Genomic DNA, 24,656 nt, shown 5'->3' with positions numbered 1-24,656 from the left:
GATGTCAATATTGAGGCGTGCACACAATTTTCTGAATTTTTTGTTCAGAAAATACAAGATATTAGATCACACCTCTCTCCTTTTGACTTAGATCACTCACATCTGGTTCATTCATTCAGTAGCTTTACAAATTTTCAGTCTCTTCATCTCAATTACTCAAAATAATTTCTCAGATGAAATTTACATTTTGTCAGTCCGATGTTTTGCCTGGTGGTCTGTTTAGAGAGGTTTTAGACACAATCAGCCCCACCCTCTGAGCTATCATAAACAGCTCTTTAATAAATGGGGTATTTCCAGAAAGTTTTAAACATGCTATCGTACAGCCTCTATTGAAAGGCCCTCATCTTGACCCCACTGTGCATAACAATTATCGCCCTATCTCTAAACTCTCATTCATCTCAAAGGTTTTGGAGAAAGGTGCACTCTCACAGTTTACTTCATAGCTGGATACTTGTAATATTTTAGAACCGTTTCAATCTGGTTTTAGAGCAGTGCATAGCACTGAGTGTGCATTGCTGAAGGTTACAAATGACATTCTGCTATCCATTGATTCTGGGTCATTTGCTATCCTGATATTTTTAGATCAAAGTGCCGCATTTGATACTGTTGACCACGATGTTCTTCTAAACCGACTTGAGTGTGTTGTTGGGGTTCAGGGCCTAGCCTTAGAGTGGTTCGCCTCATACTTAAAGGGGAGGACTTTTTCTGTAAATATCGGGTCATTTACTTCACCGCCTACACCTACCCATTGTGGTGTTCCACAGGGATCCATTCTTGGCCCTCTTTTGTTTTCCCTTTACATGCTCCCCATGGGCTCAATACTCCAGAAACATAACATTAATTATCATTGTTACGCTGATGACCTCTAACAATATCTTCCAATCAAACCAGGAAATGACTTTTCATTAAAAAATGTTATGCCTTAATGAAGTCAAGACCTGGATGACAAAAAACTCTTTACAATTGAATGAAAATAAAACCGAAGTGCTTTCTACTGGGCCCTGCTGCTACTAACAATTCCATTAAAACACAGTTAGGTTTTCTAAGTAATAACCTACACAATCATGCAAAAAATCTTGGATTCCATTTTGATCCTCTTCTCTAATTTGATAAGGATGTGAATGCAGTTGTAAGGTGAAAAACTTTCTTTCTAGTAAAGACCTTGAAATAGTAATTCATGCACTAATTTCTTCTCGTTTGGATTACTGAATGCATTCTGGAGCTCATTGAAAACAGATAACAGATGGTTGAAGAAAAGGTTGTTTATACATAATATATTTTGTTAACACTGTAGACTTTGGGAATATTTTCCTGTGCAACTTGCCAACAAGAAAAAAGTAAGAATACAAGGCATCTTTTGACGCTATTTTATAAAATTATGTCATTAATAAGGCAATAAAATTTCATGAAATAAAACAATAAAAAAATTAAATAAAATTATACATAAAGCTTTATATTTGCTTGTTTGTTTATGTTTGAGATACAGTTTTTATTAATATTTTAAAACAGTTTTACTTTTATATTTTACTTTCAGTCATTTTTATTAAGATAAGGTTAACCGCATTTTTATTAAATATGTTGAAAATAAAGATGAATATTCACAAAGCAACTTTGTATATATATCTGAACTAAAGTTGAAAACTAGAGCATTTTACCTATTTTTTGTGCTTTGTAGAGTTTCATGTTATTAGCTTAGAAATATGTTTATGTCTAACTCATGCATTATTTCATGCAACATTTCAATGGTTGATGCCTTTAGAGGTTTAATTTAATTTTCTAGGGAGGTTTTTAGTTTGGTCGTGCGTTTATTATTTAAGTTTTTTATTTAAATGAGTGATCAGATTAGTTCCCACAGGATATCGTGCATATACATTCAGGTCATGAGATTGGGCCTGAGTGCATGTCATTATTTTCAGGTCAAAGGTCAGCAGATCATTAGATATCTCATATGGGTCAGTCTTGAGCGTCAGTCACATCAACATTCACATTTATGCATTTGGCAGATGCTTTTATATAAACAATAATGACATTGAGTTTTTAAGGTATGTACCTTTTTTCATTTGTACTTGACTTTGAAATGCAAGAAAAACAAGCAGTTTCTCTATAAAAACAGCTTGTGAATTAAGAGCCTTTATGTTAGATATCAAAAGATGTAACTAAAACATTCTGAGTGTTTGTTTATTTATTTAGTTTTACATTGTGACTTTTTGCATTTGTCTTATACTTGACTATATAAAGAAAATACATTAGATTAATTGATTTATATGTCTTGCAGTGTTATAGTATCACTATTATAGTTTGTATTACTATTTTATAAATTTTTAATAGTTTTTTAGTGATATAGAACACAAATAAATATATATATAATAGTGCTGTCAAATGATTAATCGCGATTAATTGCATACAAAATAAAAGTTTTTGTTTACTGTATATATTTATGTATATATAAATAAACACACCTACTGTATATATTTTGAAAATATTTACATGTATATACATACATATATTCTTATATTTTATATTGTATATAAATATATTTAATATATAAACGTAACATATTTTTCCTAAATACTTACATGCATGTGTTTGTATTTATATATACATAATAAATATTCACAGTATACACACACATATATGTAATTAGTACTTTTAGTTATTTTAGTATATCAAGTTAAACTAAATTAAAATGAGAAATGTTTACTTTAAAACTAGTTTTAAATTTTATTTAATTTTTTTCAGTTAACTTTTTAAATGTTTCTGTTAAACAATTTAATTTTAGTTTTAGTTACCCATAAAAACCCTGGTTGGTTGCCTCGCTTTCTCCTATTTACTGTACCAAAATATTTTCACTATACATTCTGTGTTTTGCACAATAAAATATTGATCACAAAAAAAAATTGCATTGTAAAATCTTTTGTGACCAGGTAATGCTTTTCATGCAATGAAGCCTCTACTAAAAATCAATGAAAAATCTAATAATCAATACTTCATTTAGCATAGTGTACAAAATGCCTCTAAATGTCTAGAATATGCTCAGTTTGAAATACTGCCAGATCAGCGCTTTCCTGACAGCAGCATTAGTGAGGGTCTTTGGCAAACAAGCGTCTGGTTGACTGCAGGGTTAATCTGCGTCTGGAGTTACATAAGAGCCGCTTCAACACACACAATCACGCGAAACAGCAGGCGGGTCGAAGTCTGAAGACTCTGTGATGAGGCCTTGTGACACAAATAACCCCCAGCGGTCAAACATTGACTCTGATTTAGAGTCGGGGGAAACCTGACCGCTAGACAGAGAAACCCCTCACTGTCCTCACAGACCGCATGTATTAATAGACCGAGTCCTGTCGCGTCATAATGCTGCCATATATAAAAATAAAACACTTACAATACAACATGCTAATAAAATGTACTAAAATAGATTCAAACAAGACATTAAGAAATCCACAAGAAGAAGAGTTTGATATGAACAACATCCCAGCTAACATAGAACATCCTCACAACTTTCACTACTGTTTTTTAAAATGTTAGGACAAAACATTCTTAAAGAAATGTTTATGGAGCATTCCTAGAACTTTATTAATATTTGATATACGGTACGCAGCGTCTGATCGAGACGGTACATCGCCCGCGACGACGATCATCGTGTCAGGACCGCTTCCCAAGGTTCAGTAGACAGTAAGCAGTTATTGTAAATGAAATGATCACAGATAATAATTTTGATGTACTCTGCCTGACTGAAACCAAATGAATATTTTGGTCTAAATGAGTCTACTCCACCAAGCTACTGTTATAAACATGAGCCCCGTCAGACTGGTCGTGGTGGAGGTGTGACAACAATATATAGTGATATTCCCAATGGTACTCAGAAAACAGGATACAGGAGGTTTAACTCATTCGAACTACTTCTGCTTAATGTTACACTGTTAGATATGCAAAATAAATCTCTCCTCAGTCTGGATCCAACCCTTAAATGATCTGAGATGACCAAACACCTGAGAAAATATAATGCCAACCCCTCAGAGGACCTCAGAGGATGCCAACGCTCAGACAACAGACAGAATTACCACATTTTGCCATAAGTCAAACATATTAAGGTTCTGCAATATATAAATATATTGTGGAAACTTAAATTCCTGTAGAGCTGCTTTGCAACGATTTGTATCATAAAAAAAAGTGCTATATACGAAAACGTTCTTATAACACTGAGAAAGTATTCTTAAAGCAACATTCTAATTACAGTACATTAGAAAACTGGACATTTTAACATTCTTGAAATAAAAAGTAAACATTCAACATTATATTTGAAAATAAATTTAGTAGAATGTTGTAAAAAAATATTTTTTCAACCTTTAAATCTGCTCTAATAACATTAGAAAACTGGACATTTTAATGTTTGAATGTTATATTTTGTTTGTAAGTTAGTAGAATGTTGTAAGAAATGTATTAACAACCTTTAAATAACGTTCTAATTATATTAGAAAACTGCAAGTTTTCTTCGAATATTAAAAATATATATTCAAATAACGCTACATTTTGGGTGAATATAAAGAACATGAATCGTTCTTGTAACATTACTGTTATTTTTTACAAGAAAACTCGACATTTTTACGTTTTGAATATTTTAAAAACAATGTTCCCACAACATTTTTATAATCTATGTCATCCGGGATGTGTCCTGCAAAAATGAGTTTTAGCAGAATAGTTTCATTTGGTCCAGACATTGCACTTGCATTTGAGTGAGTCAGATGTTCTGTTTGATTCATGTGAGTGAAGGATTCTTCAGACCGATGAAAACCAGCCACCAGCAAACAGTCTCCTAACTGTAAGTGCAGATGTCAGAACCGTTTAACCACAACTCTACCGCAGAATGCAGGAACGCACCAAAGCAGAAACTTGTCAAAGACACCAAAATTAAAAAATTTTGTCATCGTGTGAGTCATACTGGTTTTGTTTTATCTAATATAATATAAATGATTTTGATGTTTGAATGGGACATTTTGCATGTGCTTACAGGATGAGAATCAACTCATCAAGCCATGTGCATTTACTTTTTATTGTGCAAATTGTAGACTGCATGTGTGCCTAAACTTGATTAAATTAATAAGATATTCAAATCTGCTGTGACCTTGAGATGAATTGTTCAGAGATTGTTTTGAGAAATAAAATATCCATCTTGAACTGAGTCAAAGCAATTGTGAGAAACTGTACAAACATTACGACAGTACAGTTACAATTATTCACAAAGACAAAATAATAACAATAATAAAAAACACATTTAAATGAATAAAATTCAAAAATAGCCTCAGACTTGCCAGGGTTAACAAACAAATGTAATAAAATGACATCTTAAGAAGACACAAAGGATGAGATACAGTTTTCTTAGCTTTCAAATTAGCAGAAGTTTGGATAGTTTCCATATGTTTTGAGAACCGACTGGTAAGTCATTTATTCTCGGAGCGAACACTCATCGATTCGCGTTGTCTGTTTTTTAGGTGCAGCTGGCGAAGGAAGCTGGTCTGAAAAAGATGTCATTTTTGCGCGGTAGCCTACTGCTTCACACAAAAAAGTCACATTAACAATCAGGTAAAATATTGCTGTGGCTCTAATGAAAATAGAGTACAAAACAAAAACACCAATGGCTATTCCCGAATCTGACCACAATGTTTTGATTCACTAAAAACAACCGGCTCATAAGGGTCAGTCCTTCCTGAATCAGACACTAATCGAGTCGCATCGTCTGTTGTTTTTGCGTCTAGTTTGCGAGGGAAAATCAGAGAAAAAGAGTTTATTTAATCACATTAAATACAAACTTCACATTCACAATTGAGTAAAGGCACGACGGTCACGCTGTATGTTTTTGATTCACTAAGAAGAACCGCCTGCTAAGAGTCATTTGTTCATGATTCGGAAATTAATCGATGCGTATTGCTCAAAAATAAATTAATACCAGAAATGCTCGAGCTGAGTGCATTTGATAATTGTTCATATAAATATGCATTATGCGCAGCAGTTTGTTCATTTTTAACAGTGATGTGATAAAGTTATGGCCATTTTGGGTGTGTGCAGGTTTATATATGTATTTGGCAGCGGTTGATGCTACTTTTGCTGTCTCTCGGTCTCTGTCATCTTTTAGATAAGTGTCTGGCCTTTTTGGGCCTGTTTTACCATGCCATTTTTCCAGGGCAGTGTCTTCAGTGTTTGGCAAAGGAGTCCTGTTATTTTCTAAGTTTAGCTCTGGCAGAGGAGACTGATTCTTTAGTCGTGACAGCTCGACTCTTTAATGTTTTTTCTCGAGCTCAAGTCAATATAGAACAATAGAAAGATGTAAAATCCCCTCCAGACCACAGAGATCACAGACAGCCGACCACCATCCTGACACATGAAACATTGACACTGTTTAAAGGAAACACGTCTGTCTGGTGATCGTTTGCTGAGGCGGTCAGCGCTCCTGCCAATTCAATGACCATCAGTTTCATTAAAACAGGAGCTTGCGGGAAGCCGGGTCTCTCGTGTGAGTCTAAACAATCACATGTATCTATTTGTGTCGTTAAACAGGCAGAGATTACCCAGCAGCCCAAAGTCAACATGCTAAACTCTCTCCTGAACTCACCTGCATGCTGTTATCTTCCTAATCTGAGTGTGAGTCATATTTTTTAGAATAAATGCTGTTCTTTTGAACTTTCTATTCATCTGTGAATCCTGAAAAATAAAATGTATCACGGTTTCCATAAAAATATTGTGCAGCACAACTGTGTTCAACATTGATAATAATCAGAAATGTTCAAATCAGCATATTATTATGATTTCTGAAGATCATGTGACACTGAAGACTGGAGTAATGATGCTGAAAATACAGCTGCAGATCACAGAAATAAATTACAGTTTAATACATATTCACATAGAAAACAGTTATTTTAAATTAGAATAATATTTCACATTTTTACTGTACTTTTGATCAAATAAATGTAGTGTTCATGTGCATAAAATCTCCTTGACTTGTCATTTCTGGTTTGAAAAGTGAATTAGCCGTGATTTTTAACATCATTATGTAATTGCCAAATTGCATTTTCATACAAAATGGAAATGAGGCTTTCTGTTTACAGTTAGTCGGAAACCAGTATTATATTTCAAACACAGACTGAGAAATCTCCAGAGAATCTTATCGGCTGAAGGAAAAACATTAGCTGGACAAACCCCAAGCCGCAAAATGCAGTTCATTTGAGCCTCGTTTGAGTTAAAGAAGTACCATTTATAAAAGCCTTGCTGTCAGATTTGATTGTTTAAGTGAAGTATGTTATTGAGACGAGGGTTTGGCCGAAGCTAACGGAGCTGTTCTTGAACGGCGATGACAATGTGCTTTATTTGCTTTAAGTGTTGAACTTGATGATTGTGCTTCAGGTGTTTTTAAATCTAAAACTGTATCATATTTGATTACATTTCTAAGGCTCTAAATGATCAACATGATCAATGTTTTCTGTCTCACACAATCTCCTCATGTCTTCTGTCGTCTGATTGATAGTTTAGAGTGTTTATCCAGTAAAAGCTCTTTTAGTGTAATTATACAAATGTCCATCTTCAGCTGCTGCTTCTCGTGTCTTTTTCTGTCAAATCTTTACTGATTTTGATTTTTAATGAATAACTGCAGTCATATCTCCAGATGAACACTTTCTGGACTGAAGCAGCTCAGCTTTACTTGATTCTCCATCAATCATTTTCTAGATAAATCAGTGCGTCTCAAATCTGATCATCAGGATCTTCTGAGGAGCTTTACTTTCTCTGTTCCTCAGCGGAGGAATGATCTTCATCTCACATCTTCTGAGGAGCGTTTATTTCTTCATCTCTCAATCAGCATTGCATTATATGTTTGGATCATTTACATCTCATCTTACTGAGACATATTACTGGAGATATAGAGCGATGACTGATATTTAGATCATTTTATGTCAGTATCTGCTCTACTGTTAGAAAGATCTCACTGATTTACATCACAAGCATCAGAATTACATCATATAAATATCAGCATCTGCAGCAAATTGAATTAAAATCAAACTGCTTTTTTTTCCATATTCTCATTATATCAGACTACATGAGCCATAAAAGCCTGATTTATGATACAACAACAAAAAGGATTTACTATGTTATCTCATCTCGGTCCTCTTCTGCTCTCCATTACTTCTACTTCCTCTGTATTTAGACTCATAATTAGCCAGAATGAAGCTAATTGTCTAAATATTTTGGAATTTGAGCTCAATAGACGTCTTTGATCTGGTAAGTGGAAGCTGCACGTGTCTTATTGTGCATGAACTCCTAAGTGTTCGTCACAAACATTATTTCCATTTATACTATTGAGAAAAGATTGAATGAGCAAACAAGTTCTTGTTTTTGCATAATATGTGAAGATGAGCCTGCTCTCAGATGTAAATGCATCTCAAAGGCTTTTGTCTCCAGATGATGAGCATAAAGACAGACAGACGATGACGACCCCGATGGCGGACGCTGAACCCCCACCACGACGGCTGCGGATGCTCTTGATTATAAATGAACATGACCAGTCAGGCAGTGCTGCTGTTGACCTGTTTATGAGGGAAGAAGAGCGAGGACGGTACATCACAAACACACTCGCGCGGTCAGGACTGTTGCCTCGCTGGAAGAGAACATTTGAAGATGACAGAGTTCTGCAGGAAATCACGCACAGCATTACAACAACAATGTAAACCGAATTAGTGTGTATACATGCATGTTCTGAAGGAGATGCGAGTGCTTGATTCATCTGCGTCTGCTTTTTCTGAGACCATAAATGACATTAAATATGCACTAACATTTGTGTGCTGCTTTAAAGGAATAGTTCAGCCCAAAAAGGAATATTTGCTGAGAATTTACTCACCCTCAGGCCATCCAAGATGAGTTTGTTTCTTCATCAGATTTGGAGAAATGCATCACTTGCTCACTAATGGATGTGAATGGGTGCCGTCAGAATGAGAGTCCAAACAGCTGATTAAAAACATCACAAGTAATCCACACCACTCCAGTCCATCAGTAAACATCTGGAGAAGACAAAAGCTGTTTGGACGGCCTCTCATTCTGACGGCACCCATTCACTGCAGAACATCCATTGCTGAGACACTGAACTACAAGAAACCCCAGTACCTTTCGTACAAGGCATTCAGCTGTCATCACTATTTGCAATATTTCCTCTGCTATCCGTCGCAGTCAAAGGTTATTGGCCAAAAGCGGTGGTTCTTTCGACAAGTTTGTTTTGGCAACATTAAAATCAACACGAAACGGCATTTACAACCCATTTTAACGTGACATGCTTCATACGTGAAACTGAATATTTGATGATAAACACGTGGTGATTAGATGGTGAAAGGGTCTTTATATGATAGTGGTTGGAAAATAAAAGGGATGGATTACAGTCCGTGAGCTAAAACTTGGAGGAAGTGGAGAAAAATATTCTTTCGATGAATGATTACAAAGAAAAACATGCTTTTTCTGTAGAAAAACGTGCCTGATGTACATACTCAGTGCAATCTCAAATTAATCTCTGTGTGTCTGAAACATTTCTTAAACATTTCCCATATTAGTTGACATAATGGGCGTCAGGCCCGGATAGAAAACCTCGCCAAGTTTACAAATGTGCTTTATTGTGTGCATACCGCAAAATCTGCTCAGACAAATCCCAGCATTAGGGTGGTTACCCCCGCAGGTAGAGTTTGGTTTTGTTCTCAATAAGTAATTTTTAACTAAATTTATTTTCAAGAATAAATAACTGAACTCGTACTGTCTTGACTTTCTCCTTGTTTTTGTTCATTGCTGTGTCTCCACTTGACTGGAGCGTGATTATTAATTTGTCCCGATCAATCGATATACCAGCGCAGTAACCCTGAGCATCACACACACATTCGACCAAACGTTTCCCCAACATCTGTCCAGCAGGATTCATTAAATGGATTTTCTCCTTTGGAGCTTTTGTTTATTTTTCTTTCAGTGTGTTAGTCTGTTTTATAGTTCACATAAACATCGAATGAGCTGACTTTCCTCTAATGCACCTATATTATTAATGGAACTTCATAATTACGCAGAAAAAACTGATGTAGGATTTAACACCATTTTCATTTAGAATCACTCAACAGGCCAATGATTACAAAGAAAGGGCAAGTAACACATTGAGTTAAACATGCAATTCTGAAGTTAAACAATAATCTTAATAATCTTTTTTTTTCTTCATTTTTATTTTAGTGTGGGTTTTATTGGATGTTTAAAATGTTTACATTCTCTCCATCTCTTTCTCTCTCTCTCACTGAAAAATATTATACCAAATTTTTTTAAGGCAAGTGGTTGCAAACTATTTATTTTAGCTACATTTAATTAAAAAAATATGTTGAAAGTTAGTCAACTAAATTAGTTTATTTAAATGTAGCTCAAATAAATTGAATGCAACCACTTACCTTAAAATAATTTAGTAAATTTAATGAATAATTTTTTATATGTATATTTAAATGTTTTAAATTTTTTATATTTAAGACTTTTCATTTTCATTAAGGTTCAATCATCATAATCATTATTATTCTTAAATACGTCTGTTTTATTAAGTTCTAGTTGACTTATTTTAGAACTTAAACTAAGCCAAAATGAGTAATGTTGCTTTGTTTTAATTTTTTTATATTTGATTTATTTTTTATATTTGAAATGCTTAATATTTAACAAAAAATTGTATTTTGTTTTAATTTTGTTTAAATTTTTGTTCACTTAGATGTGTTTTTCTTTGTCATTTTTATCAGTTTTATTTAGTTTCTGATTTATTTATTTTTTAAATGTGTTTTGTTCATTTTTATTTCAGTTTAAGTTTATTGTAGTACACCAAGTTGAACAAAATGAAAAGTGCAACTAGCTGATATAAAATACATTTGTTTTTATCATTATTAAAACAATATATTTTATATTATATGTTTTTATGAATATGACTCATTTCATAGTCAGTTTTTAACACTTTATTTGTGTCATGTGGGTTGATAATCAACATGAGAAAATGAGTAAACGATGAGGAAATTTTCATGTATAAAATATTAAATATTTTATTTCAGTTAATGTTTATTTTCAAATGTTTTCTTTTATGGTTTGACTTTTAGTTACAGATAATAACTCCAAGCTCCAAGGCATGCAGTGAAACCTCCAGCGGTGACGTTCGCAGAAAATCTGGTTCCTTCAGTGTTTCCATCAAAGCTCTTCTCTTCTCTTCTCTTCTCACTCCCACACTGTGTTTGTTTTTCCAGCTGGATGCAGGAGTAGGATCCCAGTAAAGGGCCGGAGCGCACAGATCTCCCCCTGTGCAGCCGGACTGATGGACGAGAGCAAATCTCAAGGTGCTTCCATCAGAAAGCTCTTAAAAAATGTATGGTATGTGCACAAACACGGCTCTCTGATCGCTCTTGCCCTTTGACCTGGGAAGCGTTCGCACCCCTCGGATCCCCTCCACCCTCCCCCTCGATCCTGATCCGCCTCGCAGACACAAAGCTGACGAGATGGCCTAGATTCAACCCTCAACACACACAGGCGGGAGGGAAACATTGAGACAACATTATATTAGCCTGCTCATCCATGCACACTCATGCAATCACGCTGACAAGAGAAAACGCACCACACACACTCATATATGACGTTAACATTATTGCCTTTTGTGTTTGACATGAGGGTGAGTAAATGATGAGTGAATTTGTATTTTCAGGTGAACTGTCGCTTTAAATGTTGCAGAATTATAGTTGTTTATGGTTACTAGAAGGTTGCAAGGCTTTCTAAAAATAACTGAACAATTGGATTATATACCTTTTTTGTGTCTCTTCTGCTCGCCAAGGTTGCATTCATTTGATAAAAAATACAGAAAATAAATAAATGCTGTTCTTTCGAACTGAATCCTGAAAAATAAAATGCATCACGGTTTCCACAAAAATATTGTGCAGCACAACTGTTTTCAACATTGATAATAATCAGAAATGTTCAAATCAGTATATTATTATGATTTCTGAAGATCATGTGACACTGAAGACTGGAGTAATGATGCTGAAAATACAGCTGCAGATCACAGAAATAAATTACAGTTTAACACATATTCACATAGAAAACAGCTGTTTTACATACTAATAATATTTCACAATTTTTCCTGTATTTCTAATAAAATAAATGCATCCTTGGTGAGCAGAAGAGACTCTTTCAAAAACATTAAAAGTCAGTAATGTAAATGAAAAGAATCACTATTCTCGTCCAGAAGAGAAGTTCAGTCCAATTCAGCTCTGTTTCAGGAACAATTCTGTCCTCAAACTATAGCAAAATAAACACACACCTAACGTATAGACGAGTCAAAGGCCCACATCCGTTTAACACATCCGAAACACAGGATGGGAGTAACAGTGTTTAAAGCACGTCCCGGGCTAAACGAACAAAAGAAACGCTGAGGAAAACAGGCCAGTGATGCTTCGGGCGGCCAAACATAAAGACGAGGTCAGAAGTTTAACCGTAGCCCCTCGATTCGGGTTTCAACCTGAAACCATGTGCTGCTGCTGGGACTATTGTTTTGCAGTTGTGTAACACACACACACACACACACACACACTCACACACACACACACACACACACTCACTCACACACACACACACACACACTCACACACTCACACACACACACACACACACACACACACACACACACACACACACACACACACACACACACACACACTCACACACACACACACACACACACACACACTCACACACTCACACACTCACACACACACACACACACACACACACTCACACACACTCACACACACACACACACATGTTGGTTTTTGTGGTTTATGGGGACTCTCCATAGGCGTAATGGTTTTTATTCTGAACAAACTGTGTGTGCTATTGCCCTACACCAACCCTACACCTAAACTTAGCCCTCACAGGAGACTTTGTGCATTTTTAGATTTTCAAAAAAACACCATTTAGTATGTTTTTTTAAGCCTTTTGAATTACGGGGACATAGGCAGTGTCCTCATAAACCACCTTCATATTGTAATACCTCTGTCATACCCATGTCATTATACACATTTGTGTCCTCATAAACCACATAAACACACACACCACACACACACACACACACACACACACACACTCACACACACACACACACACACACTCACTCACACACACACTCACACACACACACAGAAGCAACATATGGGATCAGTACAGTACGTCTGAAAGAAGAATCCTGTCTCTGTGGTCTTGGTGTTATTATTCAGCTTTCACCTGATCTACTGTATACATTACACATGAGATTTATGAGTATATGCATGATTCATCCTGGAAGTCACAACATAATCCTATAGGATCCTGATGGGAATTTCCCAAAGAATACAAATAACAGAATCCTATGTTTTGATTTTGGAATAATATGTTGCAGTTAAATAAAATCATAAAGATTTAGTTTGTTTTGCAAGTTTATACCATGCATATTATATACAAATATAAATATTCAAATGCAAATGGCTACCATCTTGATGTGTTTTTATATGATTTATTGTTGTTAGATATCCAACAATATCCGTTTTTTATTATAAGCAAGCATACAGTGGAATAATAGTAATATACATATTCATTGATTGAAAAGGAAATCTCAACAAATTGTCATAAAATCCTACATATTTTTGATATCATTCTTTATAGAATCTTTTGTGCCATTGTTTTTTTTTTTACAAAAACTCAACTTTTTGTACAATTTACCCTGTTGTTGTTAGACGTTCAATAATACTGGCAATCATATAATAATAACATTAAATGTTAATCATATAGTCATATTGATTGCAAAGTAAATCCCTACAAATTATGTCATGAAAGTTTGTATTATAGCCAATCATACTGTATAATAATAGTCATGGATTCATATCGATTGAAAAGGAAATCCTGACAAATGATAAATAAATAATATTTTTGACATCATGTCTTATAGAATTATTTTTACAGTTTTGTAAAAATACAAATGGTCCCGATATGTTGCTGTATATCCATATAATGATAATAATATTAAATATTAGTCATATAGATTTGAAAGGAAAACTCCACAAATGATGCCATAAAAACCTACATTTGTATCATATTCATGAACCATAATATTTATATTATTTACAAGCAAATTGACCCTGTTATTCACCCTGGATGTCCAAAAATATCAGTTTATATTATTGGCAATAACGAAATAATAATATTAAATAGTAATTGTAGAAGGAAATCCCTACAAATAAATAGCATTAAAATCCTGCATATTTTTGAAATCCTCCTCTTATTATGCTGCGAAGCTCACTCTCGTGTCCTGACTGCACAGATCTGCTTCTGAACGTGAATGACCTACTTTTGATATTTTTAACTTGTTAAACACAGAAACACTGTGAGGACAGATTGTTTACCTCTTAGCGGCTGGGTGATGACGTCAGGACACACCCCTATAGGGCAGGGGGCGTCGTCCGCTTTCGCAGTCAGTGGCGCGCCATTCGGCCAATCGCGATCGAGCTGTCAGGATGCTTAGCCAATCGACGGAGAGGGGGTCGCGAAGGCCGCTCGCGATTGGCCGTCGTGGTAACTATGTCTATAGATATGCGAGGAGAGGGCGGGGCGAAGCAAAGGCTGCTGTCCGTTTCGCTGCTTGGTTTATCTGGAGAACGAAGAAGAAGAAGAAGAAGAAGAAGAAGCTTTCCGTGGGACTGAACGCAGTTTAAACTGCGGCCTGATAACGGATTCAGTGAATGCTTACGGAAACAAGTCTGATAAACTCGGGTAAAATGCGCTTAAATGATATTCTAGTGTTCGTAGTGTGGGCAAAGTCAGTTTTTTTTTTCTTTTTTCGCGAATATGTGGCTGTGAAGAGTGTGTGTGCGCGTGTGGGGCAGATTGACATGCTAACACAAAACAACACGATCACACAAACATATTAGCTTCTGGAAAACAACACGATGTTATTCCTGTATTTGTTTGGCTATATGGTGTTTAAGTGACTCTCAGTGATTTATAGGCTGTTAATATGTGGTGTGCAATATTGTGAGTGTTGCTGTCAAACTCGTAGTGTGTGTGTGTGTGTGTGTGTGTGTGTGCGAGGACTCGAATGTGAGAAGCTGGCGCGAGAGAATCCAGTAAACGGTGATGCTACATCAGGTAGAGACACTTTCACTGGATCCAGTGTTTTCTCATCAGATTTTATTGTTTATATGTTTCTGTTTACAGTGTTTTGTGTTGCATTTTCACTAGTTGCAATGTTTCTCAGATCAGTTTAACTCTATACAGCGCTTCCATGTTGATCAAGTTCAGTTTGCTGCTGAATTGTGAATAAGTAAAAGGTTTATAGTGTTTGTAAGTAATACATGCATTAATTTAGTTTTTTTCAGCATTGGTGTTAAATGAACAATTCAGCTAATTGAGTTATATTGTATTTTAGAATTGCATGTTTTACTGTATGCAGTTTACAGTATTTTTCTTTAGTCAGCTTACACTAATTCACAGATAAATGCATTTATTTCTGTTCGTTTTGTGCATTTTTCTGCATTGGTATTGAATTACCACATTTTCATCTGAATACTGAAGTCTTTATTTAAAGAATAATATGTAGTTCATTTATTAAATACAAAGCAAATGAAAGAATAGCATGTTAATGCAGAAATGACTTGGGATTTGTAGCTTGTTTATTTAATTTGGGGAAAAAAGCATTGTAATATTTAATATCAATCAATTGAATTTATTTACATAGGACTTTTGAAAACAAATACATGCAGTTCAATGCAACAATTGAAACTAAAATGGGCATAAATAGACCTATGATAAAAAAAACTAGGGATAAAAAAACAATAATACAGTACAGACTAAATTACAGCTGCACAATTTATTAGAAATCATATCAGTATTGATCAGTTAGCATGTATTAATCAAATACATTGATCTGGTTCTATTTTTTAGAAGGTCATAAATATGAAGTTTTTGATTGTTCAGCATAAATCCGTCTGTTATTACAGTGATTGTTAGTGGCATTATGAGTGTTATTGAATCTCCTCTTTCGGCTTTATTAGTTAGTTTTTGTCTGGATCAGGCGCTTGCCTTGGGCTCAGACGTACAAATAAGATGAGAAATACAAGACGTCTTTTTTTGGTTGTGAAGGAGCAGGATTTCACGAGTGTTTTCTGCAATGCAAACAGTTGTGTTTGTAGCAGTTATGATCAAATTCATAGCATGGTGGTATTCCAACTGTTGCGTTGCTATTTCTCAGTGCGACGGCATGAAGTGTTGTATTTCATTGGGAACGGCTGCAACATCATGCATTTCATTTTCACACATTTCATTGCATCAGAGCTGTTTGTTGGTGAAACCACAGTGTGTTGCATGCCTTTTTTTCCTGTGCATGATCTGAGACAAACTTTGCCCTGTTTGGCGTCCACCGTGTTTGTTTTGTGTCAGAGCGTAGCCTTTGCTCTCTCTGATATAAACCTTTTATAGTCTTTTTAAAAGGAAAAAACGCTGCATTGCAAGAATGGTTGTGAGCTTTAAACGCGTCGATTGTGGTGGTGTGCCGTGAACATGTGCCACACACACACACACACACACGGGAGGCTTTTCCAGTTCAGGGTGGTTATTGTGTACGACAGTGATCATGGCTTTCGTAATTGTGTGATTGGATATCTTTATGAGCGTGTTTGAATTGCACATTTGTAAACAACACTCGCGCCAAAGTTACAATGTGTGCTTGATGCCAGTTGTTGAAAGGACAGAAAATGACACCTGTGCTGTAATTGTTTTTATATATAGCTGTGAGTTGTTTTACCAGACAAAAATTGTTTATTAAATAAAATAATTATTTAAAAAAATTATTTAATTTTTATAAAATTTATCTTCTACAATAACTTTTTTTGTTTTATTTTAACAACCTGTTCCTAATTTTGAGTTTCTAAACACTAAACAAAACTGAACTACGTTGAATAGAGTCTAAAGTACTGAAAAACTACAAAACTAGATTATTTGTTGTTTTCTTGTTGTCAATGTTATTAAGCATAACCCTCTTTTTAGTTGTATTTTGGCAACAAAAGTCTGAAATGCAAGTAATAAACAGTAAACAAGCGTTGTTCAAGAGAGTCTAAACGCCTGAAAAGCATCAAAACCCTGCGCATATGTTATTATTTATTGTTAACTATAAGTTTATGTAGTGCATTGTATGTTTGCCTAACAGGAATGTTTGATATATAGTGGTTGTTTTACAAGCCTATCCTGATCGTAACTATAATATGAGTTGATAGATAAATAGGATTGCTTTGATTTTGTAATTCGTTAGATTACAGCATTAGGGCAAGTGTTGATAAAACATTGGCTAAAGTTGTGATAAATCATTATGAGCAGCAACATCCTGCTGTGAACATGAGAAACACCATCCAACAGACAGTATTACAACCATAATCAGACACTTATTGAAAGGGAAGATTACTCTGTTAGGTGAGCTGTGGGATCTGATGTTATTTAGTGTTGTTCTTGTGAAACAGACGAAAGTTGTCAAGGTCATGTTGTGAATATAGTCTGGTGTAACCAAGACTGCAAATTAATACTAGCTGAATATACAGTTACAAAACACTAAACAAGAGAAATTGCGTTAGAGAGGTTAGACTCCTGAAAAAGTGCAAAAACAGCTCTGTTGTTTGTTTGTTGTAAAGCAAACTACTTTTTTTAGTAAGTTGGATTTTAGCAATGAAAGTCCAAAAGGCTGTTTCTAAACACTGAACAAGAGTAAACTGAAAAAGTACTGACTAAATTACTGAAAAACTACAAAACATGCTTATTTGTTGTTGTTTTTTTTAAATTGTAATATTAAGCAAACCACTACATGAGCTTCCATTTTTAGTCTGTTGTATTTTAGCAATAAAAGTCCAAAAGGCAGTTTTTAAACACTGAACAAGAGTAAATTGTGTTCAAGAGAAGCTAAACTACCAAACAACTACAAAACAAGCTTCTTTGTTCATATTTATTGTAATTAAGCAAACCACTACATTAATTGCATTTACTTACATTAACTACTTTAGTCTGTTGTATTTCTGCCAAAAAAAATCTAAATTAAACACTGAACAAGATGTTCAAGAGAGACTAAACTACTGGAAAAACTACAAAACAATTTGGTAATTTTGGTAATTTTTTAAACCGTAATTTTTGTGCTGTTTATTGTAATTAAGCAAACTGCTTCATGAACTTTGTTTTTAGTCAAATGCATTTTAGCAACAGAAGTCTAAACCCGCAGTTGCTAAACCGTGAGCAAGTCTGAATTACTGGAAAAACTACAGAAAACAAAAAGTAAATTGTAGTTTCTAAACATTGAACAAGAACAAACTGTGTTAAAGAGCATCTAAACTACTGAAATACTACAAAACCATAGTTTTTTTTGTTTCATTGTTTAAGCAAATTACTAGTATGCTAAGTTGCAGTTGATAAACACTGAACAAGTGTGAATAGCTTTCAAGAGTCTTTAAACTACTGAAAAACTACAAAAACTGATTTGTTTCATAGTTTTTTGCAAGTAAACCACTGCATGAACTTAGTTTTTAGTCTGTTATATTTTAGCAACAAAACTCTGTTAACAAACACTGAACAAGTGTAAAGCGTATTCAAGAGAGGCTAAACTACTGAAAAACTACAGAACAAGCTCTTTTATTTTAGTTTTATGTTATTGTTAAGCAAACAGCTACATGGGGTGGTGATGGCGCAGTGGATAAGACACATGCCTTTGGTGTGAGAGACCCGGGTTCGAATCCACTGTGAGACACCAATGTGTCCCTGAGCAAGACACTTAACCCCTAGTTGCTCCAGAGGTGTGCGACCTCTGACATATATAGCAATTGTAAGTCGCTTTGGATAAAAGCGTCAGCTAAATGAATAAATGTAAATACATAAACGTTGTTTTTAGTCTCATCTATTTTAGCATTGAAAAACTAAACTGTACTTTCTAAACCCTGAACAAGTATAAAACGTTCAAGAGAGGCTAAACTACTGAAAAACTACAGAACAAGCTCTAAGAGGCTAAACTACTGAAAAACTACAGAACAAGCTCTTTTATTTTATTTTTATGCTATTGTTAAGCAAACATTACACAACATTAGTCTCATCTATTTTAGCATTGAAAAACTAAACCGCACTTTCTAAACATGTTCAAGAGAGGCTAAACTACTGAAAAACTACAAAAACTTTTTGTTGTTGTAGTTTTTTGATAGTAATTAAGGACACAGCTACATGAACTTCCATTTTAGTCTATTGCATTTTGGCAATAAATAATGTAACTGCAGTTTCTAAACACTGAACAAGACTAAAATATGTTGAAGAGAGACTAAACTACTGAAAAACTACATAGCTATGTTTTTTGTTGTTATGGTAGGTTCATGTAGTGGTTAGCTCCTTTTTAGTTGGTTGTTTGTTTAACAAGAAAACACCATTAGCAACGAACGTCTGAACCACATTAGACTGCAGTCATTAAATGCAGAACAAGTAAGTTGTCTTCATGACATGCTAAACGACGTCTGAAGCATGTGCTCCGGCTCTGAACGGACCACCCAGACACCACGAGGCCTCCACGTGATGCTGCTTAGCGAGATAAAACCGTTTAGCGACGAGGTTAACATTCCCACACTAATTACCCCGTGATAGCGCGCAGTGCTGAGTTTTAGCAGCGAGTGTCCTGGAGTAGGTGCGTTCCCGGAGGAGCGTAATGATTCCCACATGGGGCGCTGCTCGTGTGTTACCGTGGACTTCCAGGAAGTGCTGCTTTAATAGTTCGGCTGATTAGTCGTTTCCAGGGGCGAAGAGCATCATTAGACCGGCTATTAATGCGTTCTAAGGTTTATAAGTGTCATTAGTTGCACATTTGCTTGATTAATGCAATGGTGGTTGTTGTAGTGAGATTTTATTTTGCTAATTGCTCATAGTTAGTGTAAGTACTGTGATCAAACCTCTATGTATTAAAGTCGAGTGTGTATAACAAGCTGCAGCGTTTGATTCCTCGAAAAAGAGATCAGACGCATAATTTTCGCCATAAATAGACAAAAAATCGTACATTATCATGTTTGTGAGTTTATATGGGGCAGTGAAGCTTGGTATTGACAAATTTCACAAATTGATTCAATTCTATAAATCTATGTATGTGTGTGTATTTTTAAATTTTCTAAATATATTTTTTTATTATAAAAAATCTATAAAAATCTATTTATATATACATGAAATATTAAAATATAATTATACATAAAATTATTAAAATTATAAAATATAATATATTCTTGCAAAAAAAAATTCTTAAAGATGGTCATATGTGTATATATTAATAAAATTAAGTTCTTGTCCATTTTTCTTTAATTTGAATTGTATTTATTTATTCATTCAAAAAATGTCCAAACTATTCAATTGCTGTTTATGTTTAGCTATAATAAAAAAATATACAAACATTATAGTATACAAGTTGTATACAAACATTAAAATTGCGCACACGGCAGGTTTGCATAACTTTTTAATATAATTATATATATATATTTTTTTTTGCCAGTTTGTTGTTGAAATATATACATTTAAATGTTGGCTGTCATTAAAAATACTTTAAATAAGACTCTAACAGACAAAAATATAATGGTTATGTTAGAAATATGTGAATATTTGCACGTATTTACCAAAATATTGTTTTCTACCATCAAAAACATTTGTTGATTCATATTAAATTCATAAAAAAAGTAACAAATCATGAAATTTATTGTGATCTTTGCATGAAAGCACGCTACAAATTTTCTTAAGACATTTGTTCTAATACTAAATAGACTAAATACAAAATTGATCGTGGGATTGAAGAAACGATAGTGGTTTGTTAAAATGAAGATCGATTAATCAATATCAGTCACGCGCTTTCTTTACAGAAGGTATATGGATGTTCAAAGTCAAGTGAGATCATGCCCATCTACTGCCGAGTTATAATTTGCTTTTCTCGCTTCATGTAATGGGACGTTAGCTTGCGTCTAGACGAATGCGTTTCGCCACTGCGCAGGAATGTTCAATGTGAAAGTGATTACGAGCGTTGGGATGATGGGGAAACTCCCAGAGAGCTGTTTTACAGCCCAAGAGTTTAATTTTGCACGGGAATTGTAATTGCAAAGATTATACGTTTTTTTTTTCCTTGTGTAAGTGAACTCTGATCAGAGCTGAAGAGGAATTTTGTGCTTCAAGAGAAAGGCTGCTCATCTCTCTCTCTCTCACTCTCTCTTTCTCTCTCGTTTGCTCGCGCTGTGGTTGTCGGGGGTGAAGGTGGGGCTGCCGCACTCTGATTGGCTGTGTAACCCGAGCCCCGAGCTTCTGATTGGTTGCCGGGTAACAAGCCCCCAAGTTTGCGTTGCGGGCGTTCCCCCCCGACAGGAAGCTGCTGATGTGATGGAATCTATACAGGATGTTTCAAAGGGAACATGCGGGTGACGGGATACAGCATGTCTGACCCCATTCACGAATTCCTCGTGCTGCTTTTCCTCTTTCTTTCCGTCTGTTTTTCAGCTTTCATATTTTTTTCCCTTAGAGACACGCTTTGGGCTTCTTTAAAAAAAATTAGCATGGTAATGATAGTTTGCGGATTACCGCAATCGTGGTGAGCCTCCAAAATACCATATTTATTACAGTTAGTGTTTGCTGTAAAACGTGAGCTCTGCTTTAAAGAGTGTAAGAAACTTAAAAACAATTGTCTTTTTTGAGGACAGAGTTATTTGATTTATTTAAAAAAAAAAAAATTTTTTTTAAAGAAATATGTTTTTGTCTCCTGACAGAAAAATATTTATTAGTAGAATCATTTGATTTTTAAAAATAAATAAATATATGAAATACTTTTTAAAAATAACTTTATTATGAAGTTTTATTATTATAAAGTAAATAAATAATTTACATAAATGCATTTAAATAAATGAATACTTTTTTCAGTTTTTGATGACAGCAAAAAATATTAAATTAAATATTAAATTTTTAACAAAAATTTATTTATTTGTAGAATATTTTTTTTCAAATATGTAAATAATTTGAATACATTTATTTAACGATGTAATTTCAAATAATAAATAATTTAAGTAAATGCACGTTGATGATAGAAAAAATATATTTTTTATTTGTAGATTTATTTAAACTATTTGAATTATTTTTATTAAGAAAAAAACAATTGAAATAAATACATTTTTATTTAAATACATATTTTGATGAAAGAAAAATATTTATTTGTGCAATTATTTTAAGGTAAAATAAATATGTAAATAATTGAAATGCTTTAAAAAGTTAAATTAATAATTCACACAATACATTAATTAATACAGTAAAACAAATGAATACTTAACTAAATTTACGAAATCTTATATTTAATTATTTAAATTGAATTGATCCGTATCAGTGGATCAGTTTAGTAGTATGGTTTTTTTGAGCGTTTTTTACCGTGGTGTTCATTGAAGTAGGGGTGTGCGATATGACGATTTTTGATCATGGACGATTAAAATGTCTCTACGATCTGCTTTTGAAGAAATATCGTAGTATTGCGCTACAGCATGCCTCCGTCTCAATATACTGTACAGCACGACATAAATTATTTAATTACTGGATTAAGTTATGTTTTGCGTCTGATTGAGCAAATATTGTCAAAAACACACAAGGATTACATATAAACACTGTTGGTTATGTGTTATGTCTGAAGTGAAAGTAAACAGTTGAGAGAAAAACAAGTACGTGCCTGTATTTTAGATGCCTGCAGGTCTTAAAGGGATAGTTCACCCCAAAATTAAATTTCTGTCTTTATTTACTCACTCATGTTGTCCCAAACTTGCTGTTTGCATCAGCAAAACAGACCAGCAACTGTTTGGTTACCCACATTCTTCAAAATAAGTTTTATTTTTAGCAGAAAAACTCTTTTGGGTTAAAAAAAAAAAAAAAATGATAATGATAAATGATAACAGATTTGCCATTTTTGGGTGACCTATCCCAGTAATGGTAATAAAACACAAAGAGAAAAATCACACAAGACCCTTGACTGAAGAGCTTTAATACAATTGCTTTAATAAGAGTCAATGTATAATTTATATATATAGTGTTTTATTTGTATATTTGTTAATTCAGTTTCTTGAATGCTGCTGCTAAACACACCTACTGTACCTGAAAAATATAGCACTGTTTGTATTATTTGTATATTATGTGTATTTGTAACGTGTAGCCTATCTTTGTTGTTATTTTTTACTAACAAAGATAAAATAATGACATTTTTTTATCTTCGCCCACTTTGGCTTAAATGTCTGCTATTCTATTTTATTTAAAAAAAATAATAATTAAAACTTTTTTAAATAGGGAAATTGGTTTGGCTGCTCAGACAACTTGCAAAATATTAAAACCAACAAAGAATCGAGATTTCGGAAAAGAAATCATATGATATTTTTGCCTTACGTTGAAGACGCTTGCAGTACATGGGAATCATGTAGTATCGTGGTAAATATCTTAAAGGATTAGTTCACTTTCAAATGAAAATTTCCTTAAAATTGAAGGAAATTGTAATTTAAGGAACGCGCATCGCAGAACAGGCGAGCATTTGTGTTTATAAAGCATATACATTTATTTTATTATTGTTCATGTTCTATGCATAGTGGATTCTTATCAGTCTAAATAACAGCTCCTGTTGTCAGAAAAATGAAAGTAAACCTACAGGAAGAACTGATGGCGTGACCTTTACCCCAAATACTGAGATGTTCACCGCTGATACCGCACACATTCACACACGTTCACATTATAGTGTGACCAAAGGCTTTCAGGGACCGTTTTAGCATGTGTTTATTTCTCTGAAACGCACTTATAATTTTACTCAAGGTTTCTTGCACCAAAAACATTCATGGTTTAGTTTTATGACTATTTTCCACCTCCTATCTGTGCAATTAAACAGTTCTTGTTTTCCACTGAAAAATATTAACAACCATAAAGAAGTATAACTGCATAAAACCTGTTTTCAGAGAATATTATATTGCATTTAAATAAATTTTCTGCCCCTTTAGCAAATAGTCCCTGCCCCCTCCAAATTAAATGTTGTTAGATTTATGAAGTTTATGGAAAACAGGAAAATAATCTGCAACTGGGATAAGAAAAATATTATTAAAACTTCTTTTGTATTTGTTTCTTGTTTTGAACCATTAAACTATTCAACTTCATTTAAGTTTCTTTCTCTGTAAAAACGGCCAATTTGGTGAGAAAAATTAACTTTTGTTTCTGTTTTATAACGTTATTATTTTTATTATGTCTATAGTTGTTTCTGTTTTGAATGCTGCCGTACCTTTAAGACACACATGTAAAATTAATATATGTCAAATATTTGCTTGTTTTCCACTGAAATATTGAAGTGCTCTTAAAGATTGATTTTATCTAAGAAAAATTATCTTGAATTTAAGGTATTTTCTATCCCATCAGCACATTTTTTTTAAAGAATAATCTCAAACTAAATGTTTTTACTTTTTTTTTTTTTATTTATGCAACACAAGTAAATTGCTTCTCAGTGAGATTTAAACAGAAAATTAAAATTCAGTTTTTTATTTGTCTGTCTGTACTTGAAGAAAAATAGACAAAATTCAGTT

At 34.0% G+C, this 24,656-nt stretch overlaps 1 protein-coding gene across 2 annotated transcripts in view; it reads left to right on the top strand.

Moving 5' to 3' along the window:
- Positions 1–14,693: 14,693 nt before the first annotated feature.
- LOC306859654 (vitamin D3 receptor A) overlaps positions 14,694–24,656 on the top strand; it is a 54,678-nt gene continuing 44,715 nt past the window's right edge. The window contains exon 1 of one of the 2 annotated variants that reach the window (XM_079400798.1): positions 14,694–14,817. In XM_079400798.1, coding sequence (XP_079256924.1) covers positions 14,787–14,817 — 31 coding nt within the window. In that variant the 5' untranslated portion in view covers positions 14,694–14,786. Of the gene's footprint in view, positions 15,193–24,656 lie in introns of both variants that reach the window. The other variant, XM_079400799.1, reaches the window with a different exon arrangement.

Source organism: Barbus barbus, assembly GCF_936440315.1.
Source record: "Barbus barbus genome assembly, chromosome: 40".
In the NCBI taxonomy this organism is placed as follows: domain Eukaryota; kingdom Metazoa; phylum Chordata; class Actinopteri; order Cypriniformes; family Cyprinidae; genus Barbus; species Barbus barbus.
This window is presented reverse-complemented; position numbering and strand designations above follow the sequence as displayed.